At 60.8% G+C, this 8796-nt stretch overlaps 1 protein-coding gene across 1 annotated transcript in view; it reads left to right on the top strand.

Moving 5' to 3' along the window:
* The window catches only part of LOC123369192 (integrin alpha-X-like), a 21742-nt gene extending 18483 nt beyond the window's left edge, over window positions 1-3259 (top strand). The window contains exons 23-30 of the mRNA XM_045014551.1: window positions 407-490; window positions 594-666; window positions 777-884; window positions 976-1053; window positions 1570-1692; window positions 1787-1885; window positions 2826-2936; window positions 3039-3259. Coding sequence (XP_044870486.1) covers window positions 407-490; window positions 594-666; window positions 777-884; window positions 976-1053; window positions 1570-1692; window positions 1787-1885; window positions 2826-2936; window positions 3039-3182 — 820 coding nt within the window. The 3' untranslated portion in view covers window positions 3183-3259. The remainder of the gene's footprint in view (window positions 1-406; window positions 491-593; window positions 667-776; window positions 885-975; window positions 1054-1569; window positions 1693-1786; window positions 1886-2825; window positions 2937-3038) is intronic.
* The last annotated feature ends 5537 nt before the right edge of the window (window positions 3260-8796 follow it).

Here is an 8796-nt window from a genome sequence, read left to right as displayed (position 1 = left end):
CATCCCTCCCTCCGTCCTCCAACACACGCCTGTCCGTCCCTCCTCTATCTCCCATCCCCCCATCCCTCCATCCCTCCCTCCGTCCTCCAACACATGCCCGTCCATCCGTCCTGTATCCCCGCATCCCTCCCTCCATCCGTCCTCCAACACACGCCCGTCCGTCCGTCCTCTATCTCCCCATCCCTCCGTCCTCCAACACACGCCCGTCCGTCCCTCCTCTATCTCCCATCCCTCCACCCCTCCATCCTCACCCCCCTCTGCCTCTGCTCCCCTTTCCCTCTCAGCACACAGATGTTTGCCAGCTGTGGGGGGAGGCCCCTGGCCCAGACGGGGCGGGACTGTGTGGGGCTGGGGGGCAGGTCCCGCCGTGGGCCTGAGCCGATCATTTTCCCTCTCTCCCCTGCAGTCAGAACGAGAACGGGACCCTGGCGGACAACGCAGCCACGCGGGAGCTGCCGGTTCTGCGCCCGGTCGGGGTCGTCGTGACGGGGTACCCCCCCCCGATTTCCCCGCATCCCCTCCCCCGCTCCTCAGGCCCCTTCCGTGGGGGGCTGGGGTCCGCACAGACACTGACGCCCCCACGTCTCCCCCAGGTTGGAGTCGAGCACCTACGTCAGCGTCTCGTCGGAGCTGCCCGAGCGCCGAGCCATCGCCCACCGCTACCAGGTGCCAGAGCCGGCTGAGACCGGGCGCGCTCGGTGCAGCGATTAGCTACGTACACCGAGGTCCCATCTGTCGTCCCCTCCTTTAACGCCGTCCCTCTTCCCGCCCCCCAGGTGCAGAATCTGGGGCCCCCCGCCGTGCCCGTCGCTGTGACCTTTGAACTCCCCATCCGGGCCGAACTCGGCTTCCTCTGGGACGTGTCTGTGAACCTCAGCGGTGGGGTGAGTGGGACGGGGGGGAGTGGGGTCTGGGGGGTTGGGAGCCAGGACTCCTGGGTTCTCTCCTTGAATAACCTTCTCCATTCCCCGGCAGGGACAGGAGTTCACATGCACCCCGCCCCTGACGCTCCGAATGGGGCCTGCAGCCCAGACCCCAAACGAACCAGTGACAGTAAGATCAGGGCTGAGATGCAGCCACTTCTGGGGCCGGGCACACGGGGACCCCTTGTGCAGTGCTGGGATGCAGCACCTCTGGGCTGGAGGTGGGGGGCTGGGCACACGGGGACCCCTCGCCCGGCGCTGGGACACGGCCCTTCTGGGGTGGGGGGGGCTGGGCACACGGGGACCCCTCGCCTGGCACTGGGACAGGCCCCTCTGGGGCAGTGGGGGGCTGGGCACACGGGGACCCCTCGCCCGGCGCTGGGACACGGCCCCTCTGGGGGGGGGGCTGGGCACACGGGGACCCCTCGCCCGGCGCTGGGACGCGGCCCCTCTGGGATGGGGGCTGGGCACACGGGGACCCCTCGCCCGGCACTGGGACGTGGCCCCTCTGGGGTGGGGGTGGGGGGCTGGGCACACGGGGACCCCTCGCCCGGCACTGGGATGCGGCCCCTCTGGGGAGGAGCGGCTGTTTCACGGCGCTTTGGGACAGGCGGTGGAGTCTGACTCTGGTTCCCTCTGCTCCCAGCGCGGGTGTCTAGGGGCGTCTGTCTGCACCCGGGTCCGGTGCCAGGTGGCGTCTCTGGCCAGTGGAGAATCCCGCAGATTTAACTTCTCCGGGGAGCTGTACAGGCCGGAGGACGGCGCTAAGGTACGGCCGGGGGGCGCCCGCTGCTGGAGCGATGGGGCCGTGGTGCCCCCGCTGTACCCACTCCTTACCCCCTCTCTGTCCGTCCGGCCTCCAGCTGGGCGCCCGCAGGCTCCGGCTCCGCAGCGAAGCGGCTGTCAGCATCGACGAGACCAAATACTTCCAGATCCAGCCAGAGGAATTCCAGTATAGCCAGGTACCGGGACCCCGGACGCCTGGGTTCTCCCCTGGCTCTGGGAGGGAAGCCGGGGCTGGTGGGTAAGAGCAGGGGGAGCTGGGAGCCAGGACTCCTGGGTTCTCTCCCTGGCTCTGGGAGGAGAGTGGGGGCTGGTGGGTTAGAGAGGCACAATGCCAAGTCATATGAAATACAAAATAACATCATGTACAAAATAACATCATGCAAGATGCAATGTCATAAAGATACTTAATATAGAAAGATACTTAATACAAAATAACACAATGCAACGTCATAAAGATTTATAGAGATAGTTAATACAGAGATTTCTCTACACCAGGACTCCTGGGTTCTCTCCCCGGCTCTGGGAGGGGAGTGGGGGCTGGTGGGTGATAGCAGGGGGGGCTGGGAGCCAGGACTCCTGGGTTCTCTCCCTGGCTCTGGGAGGGGAGCGGGGGCTGGTGGTTAGAGCAGGGGGGGCTGGGAGCCAGGACTCCTGGGTTCTCTCCCTGGCTCTGGGAGGGGAGTGGTGGCTGGTGGGTAGAGAAGGTGGGGGCTGGGAGCCAGGACTCCTGGGTTCTCTCCCCGGCTCTGGAAGGGGAGTGGGGAGTGGTTAGTGCATGGGGGAGCCAGGACTCCTGGGTTCTCTCCCTGGCTCTGGGAGGGGAGCGGGGGCTGGTGGTTAGAGCAGGGGGGGCTGGGAGCCAGGACTCCTGGGTTCTCTCCCTGGCTCTGGGAGGGGAGTGGTGGCTGGTGGGTAGAGAAGGTGGGGGCTGGGAGCCAGGACTCCTGGGTTCTCTCCCCAGCTCTGGGAGGGGAGTGGGGGCTGGTGGTTAGTGCAGGGGGGAGCCAGGACTCCTGGGTTCTCTCCCCAGCTCTGGGAGGGGAGTGGGGGCTGATGGTTAGAGCAGGGGGGAGCCAGGACTCCTGGGTTCTCTCCCCTAACCATATCTCTCCTCAGATCACCACGGAGGTGGAGTTAATTTCCCGTTTCAACCCGGTCCCGGTGATTATCGGCAGCTCCATTGGGGGCGTCCTGCTTCTGGCCGTGATGGTCGGGCTCCTGTATAAGGTGCGTGTCCCCTGCCCAGCTCTGTGGCTGGCCGGACACCGGCCTGTCCGTCCGTCCTCCGCCCGCCGTCTAACACCCCTCCCCCGCTCTTCTCTTCCCCAGTTCGGCTTCTTCAAGCGGAATCGGCCCATGACCCCAGAGGAGACCCCAGGAGGGGAGCCTGTGTCTGGGGGTCCGCAGGGAAACGAGGCCCCACCAGAGCCCCCCGCCGCGCAGGGAGCCACTGACCCCGAGGGGGTGTCATGACACTGCGGTGGGAGCGGGGGGGCTGGGAGCCAGGATTCCTGGGTTCTTGGGAAGGGAGTGGGGTCTAGTGGTTAGAGCAGGGGGGGGCTGGGAACCAGGACTCCTGGGTTCTCTCCCCAGCTCTGGGAGGGGAGTGGGGTCTGGTGGTTAGAGTGGGGGAGGTCTGGGAGCCTGGACTCCTGGGTTCTCTCCCCAGCTCTGGGATGGGAGTGGGGGCTGGTGGGTCAGAGCAGGGGGAGCTGGGAGCCAGGACTCCTGGGTTCTCTCCCCAGCTCTGGGAGGGAAGTGGGGGCTGGTGGGTTAGAGCAGGGGGGCTGGGAGCCAGGACTCCTGGGTTCTCTGCCCAACCGTGAGAGGGGAATGTCTTCATTTCTGAAAGTGTTTTTTGTCTGATTATTTTGTTTCAGTTTCTGTTCTGTGGTTTTCTTTGTTTTTAAACCAGAGGAAAAACATCTTTGTCAGAAGCTGGAGACAAATCTGCTTTGTTCATTAATTTCTACCATGAACTCCTGTTTCGATCACACCCGCGGCTTCGTGGGCGCATAGGGGGGCCGGGGGCGATTGCTCCGATCTCCCTTCGGCGCGGAGCGTTTGGCCACAGGAGCTGCCAGGCTGGCTGCTGGCGGCCGAGTTTATTTTATTGCGTTGTGTAGGAGCTCGAAAGCGTGAAAGGCCCCAGCAGATCCAGGCTGCGGGCTCTGCCCTGTCCCCTTCACAGAGAGGAAAGTGGGGTTCAGCTCCCCCAAAGCCAGCTCACGCCTCGCTGCAGCCTGTTTACGGTCGTCTCCCAAATTCTGCAGCAAAGACACACCTCAAACGGCTCTAAAATCCACATGCCGCGTCAGATCGACCTGAACGTTGCTGTGCTGGGAGGAGGCGCCAGGTGGAATTTGGGGTGCAAATTTGGGGTTGATTAGTCCAGGGGTTTGGCAGATACAGCCCCCCACAAAATTGCTCTGCTCTGAATAGAGTTTACGGTGCGAATTTGGGGCTCTAGTCTAGGGGTTCAGATTGTTGCCCCAGTAGTTGGCACTGGCTAGAATGTGGGGGGGTAAGTCGGGGTTCTGTAATTCAGGGGTTCTGTAGATCCTGCCCCCCCTAAAACTGCCAGGCTGGTGGTAGGCGCTGGAGAGCATTTGGGGTGCAAATGCCCCGTTAGCTACTCCAGGGGCTCAGGAGATACAGCCCCTCCCCTGAGAAATGCCCCGGTTCGCCGTGTGTTTTCTCAGGACGATCCACCGAACACGGGTCTCCCGCGAGTCGCCCGGGCCCGAGCCAGCGACTCTCCCCAGCGCCGGCCCCGGGAGCCAGGGATTGGGAAGCCGCTGGGCTTTCGCCTGGCCGTTCCCTCGGGCCGGGCGCTGAGATTGTGTCAGAGCCACAGGGTGGTTGTGGGCAGCCGCTGAGCTGTGAACGCGGCAGCGCCCGGCCATCGCCCCCCCGCCCCGAAATGGCCAGATCAGAGCCAGGCTGCGGACGTGGCGGGCGCTGGCCAGCGGGTCCCGGGATCTGGAGGGGCCGTGGGTGCCCGGTGTCGTGCCAGCCGGGGTCGAAGACGGGGTGGACAGGGGCACTGTGGAAGGGGAGCAGGCAGATCGGGGCATTGGGATGACCAGCAACTTGGGCTGGAGCTGACGGTCTTCATGAAACATGAGACTCCGGATCCCCTCCAGAGTAGCCAGGCCTGTCGGGTTGGCGAGGCCGCGGCAGGAACGCTGCGCCCAGTTCTGGGGTGAGCCGTCCATAAAGGATGTCGCCAGACTGGGGAAGGCGCAGAGGGGAGCCGCAGAACCGAATCGGCGACTGAAGCGGCTGGGTTTGCGGAGCTCGGCTCGCGGAAGGACGCCGGAGAGGTGGCGTGATCACGGTGCAGAGGGACCTGCACGGGGAGGAATCCCGCGGACTAACGGCCTCTCTGATCTCGCGCAGAAAGGCCGGGCAAGAACCAACAGCCGGACGCTAAAACCTGAGCTATTCAGGCTGGAAATCGGGCGCCGGATTGTTAACAGGGCGGGTGACGGGGACACACTCCCCGGGGACATGTTTCACCCTCTGTCGCTAGAGGCTTCGGGTCACGACAGGAGGCCACGAACTTTCTGGAAGTTGATGCAAGTCACTAGGTTCAATAAAGGGGGAATGGGGTGAAATTCGCTGGCCGGTGTTTCCTGCGGGTCCTTCTGGCCTGAGACTCAGCGGCTCTGGCTCTCAGGCCGACCTTTCGCCCTGAGCTCGCACTGCCATCCCCCTGGTTTGCGACAGCGAGGCGAGGAAGTGGCCTGTCCCGGAGGCTGCTCCCCGGGTGACACTGTTGCACAAGTCGCCTGGCAGAGGAGGGTGCGGGCGTGGCAGGGACGCTGCAGGACGGGGTTTGTGATCGTGTCTTTGCAAGCAGCGGGTGCGTTTGCTCCTGACGTCCGTGAATCACTGATTCTTAGGGTGATTCCTGGGCCCTGGGCCCTGCATTTCCAGGCCGGGGGGAGGTGGGCCAATAAGAGCTGAGAAAATATTCAGACTCAACTGTGATGATGTGGGACTTTTCAGCCACATTTCTACGACACCACTGCCTGCCTCAGTTTCCCTCCGGACTTTGCACGGCTCGCCGGCGGTTAAAAAGCTGAGGCAGGAGCTGTGAGGGGGGCGGGTGCCACGTAACCATCGGGGTGGAACGACTGGGTCGTTAGCGGCGTAGCCAAAACCAGAGCGAGGGAGGAACCGGAGAGCCCAAAGGGAGCCCAGTGGCTGAGCGGGTGACACCTCCCCGTGGGAAATGCCGGCGGGGCCGAGTGCGTGAACGCAGCGCGGGTCGGCAGGAAGCGGAGACGGGCTGGATTCTGAGAGACCCGGCAGCTGTCACCCAGGGGGCTGGTAACAGGCTGTGACTTGGTGACACCAGGGATGTCGCCTGCAGGGGGAAACAGGCCTGAAAGGCTCCGAAATCTGGTCTCGCTCGGCCACGGGGTCTACGAGGAACCAGGGAGCAGCCTGCTGCCCGTAGCCTCTCTTGCGTGGGGGGCGGGGGGGGGATTAAAGGAGGGTCTCGGGGGGAGACGAGGATAACAGGGAGAGGTGCAGGGGAGTGGCCGCAGGGCCGGCTCCAGGTTTTCTGCTGCCCGTAGCCTCTCTTGCGTGGGGGGCGGGGGGGGATTAAAGGAGGGTCTCGGGGGGAGACGGGGATAACAGGGAGAGGTGCAGGGGAGTGGCGGCAGGGCCGGCTCCAGGTTTTCTGCTGCCCCCAAGCGGTGAAATAAAAAGAAAAGCAAAAGCCGCGGCAGCGCAATGGCGCCGCTCCGCTCTTCCGCGGCCCTTCAGCGGCGGGTCCTTCGCTCCCTCTCTTCCTCTTCAGCGGCAGCTCAAAGAGCAGGAGAGGGACTGAGGGACCTGCTGCCGAATTCCTGCCAAAGACCCGGACGTGCCACCTCTTTCCATTGGCCGCCCCAAGCACCTGCTTCCTTCGCTGTGCCTGGAGCCAGCCCTGAGCGGCGGTAATGAACATGGAGGTCAATGACGAACCCCAAGCACTAAACGGGCCCCAGCTGAGATCAGGGCCCTTATTGTGAAGTGATGGGGATAGAACCCAGGAGTCCTGGCTCCCAGCCCTGCACTCTAATCCACTGAATCTGGCCTCAGCAGCATGCAGTGGCAGGGAGTTCCCCAGGCCCAGCGCATGCTGCACAGGAAAGGCTTCCTCCAATGCCCCCTGGTTCAGGTGTCGTAAGAGAGGGAGAACAGCAGCCCCCCCCCCCATCTGTCTTTTCTGTTCCATCCCTTTGTGGAGAATGGGGGGTGTTATATCCTTGGGGCAGCCGGTGTAGGAAGCAATCACTTGAGGCCAGAGAGCAGGCAGCTAACCAAAACCTCTATTTTATTTACATATATACAGAGAGCTCCTCAGCCGGTTGAAACCGGTTGAGCTAACCCATAATAATCTAACTCAGTTGCCATAGCAACAAAACCATGACAACCAAATACACAACATATTCCTCCCCCCCTAATAAGAACATCCCCTAAATAAAACACACACTAGACTAGAGAAGGAGGGTAGACTGCCTCCATTCCCGGCTAAACCCTGGGGATTATTTTGCCCCATAACCGTGGGTTCGCCCTAGCTAAAGATCCAGCCGATGAGGAGGCCTTCTGTCTCTAGGTGGATTACGGTGAACTACTGGTGTTATTGCACCCGAAAGCACTAGGGGCTCAGGGTCCGCAGCACGAACAGGTGAGGAGGTGGTATCAGCTCGTGCTGGGCAAAGGGGTATCTCAGCCGCCGGCAGTAATGGAGGAGAACAGTCAGAAACAGGTGACTCGTGATTCGATCCCTCACCAGAAGAGGTGAAGTCAGACCCCTCAACTGCAGATGGGTCCTGAGGACTGGCATGACCTGGCAACAGCTGATCTACATGTCGCCGCCAGGTAAGATTCTCTGCAGTCCGGATTGTGTAGGAAACAGGTCCTGTTTGAGTGATGACTGTGGCCGGAACCCATTTAGCTCTGGAAGTATAATTCCGAGCCAAAACTGGCTGTCCCGGGCTAAAGGTTCGGTCTTTTGCTCTGGGTGCCCGTCTGATGACTTGATATTGCTGCTGATGTTGCACAATTTGTCGGGGTTCAGAAGGTTTCAGCAGATCAAAGCAAGTGCGCAGCTGTCGTCCCATCATTAGAAAGGCAGGAGATGCGTGGGTCGTAGCATGAGGTGTGTTTCTGTAGGAAAGTAAAAAGGTATCCAGACACTTTTGAATGGAGTGTTGTCCCCTTGCTGATTTCAAAGCGTTTTTCATTGTCTGAACAAATCTTTCAGCTAATCCGTTGGTGGACGGATGATATGGTGCTGACGTGATGTGGTGTATCCCATTTACTTTCATAAAATTTTGAAACTCCTGAGAAACGAACTGCGGTCCGTTGTCGCTCACAAGTTGTTCTGGCAGACCAAAACGACTAAAGAGTCCTCGTAGTTTTTGGATAGTACTCTCTGCAGAAGTGGACTGCATTATAGAGACTTCTGGCCATTTAGAATGGGCATCTATTGCCACCAAGAACATGCTTCCTTCAAGGGGGCCAGCAAAGTCAACATGAATACGTTGCCACGGGTTTTCAGGCCTGTCCCATGGGTGTAGGGGTGCCCACTGGGGTGCATTCCTCACACCCTGACATGACATACAAGCTTTTGCCTTCTCTTCAATAGCGCTGTCCAGTCCAGGCCACCAAAAATAGCTTCGTGCAATTTCCTTCATGCGCACTATTCCACAGTGACCGGAATGTAGCTGTTCTAACATCTGTGATCTCAGGGGTGGTGGAATAATGACACGTCTCCCCCACAACAAACAACCAGATTGGACCGATAACTCCGTCCGCTTGGACATGTAGGGAACAAGGTCGGATGAGACCGGAGAGGTTTGTCGAGATGTTCCATGCATCACCAGGTCCATAACGTGGGACAATACTGGGTCAACGCGAGTTGCCTTCTTTATCTGAGTAGCAGTGATGGGTGTATTCTCTACCTGTTCAAAGTAGAAGATTTCCTTGTGGGCACTATCTTGGTGTTTGACCGGCAAAGGCAACCTTGAGAGGCCATCTGCATTGCTGTGTAGAGTGGATTTCCGATATTTGATTTCATATG

The sequence above is a fragment of the Mauremys mutica genome, chromosome 4 (genome assembly GCF_020497125.1).
Source record: "Mauremys mutica isolate MM-2020 ecotype Southern chromosome 4, ASM2049712v1, whole genome shotgun sequence".
Classification (NCBI taxonomy): Eukaryota; Metazoa; Chordata; order Testudines; family Geoemydidae; genus Mauremys; species Mauremys mutica.
The sequence above is the reverse complement of the archived record's forward strand: the minus strand, read 5'-3'. Positions and strand labels throughout refer to the sequence as shown.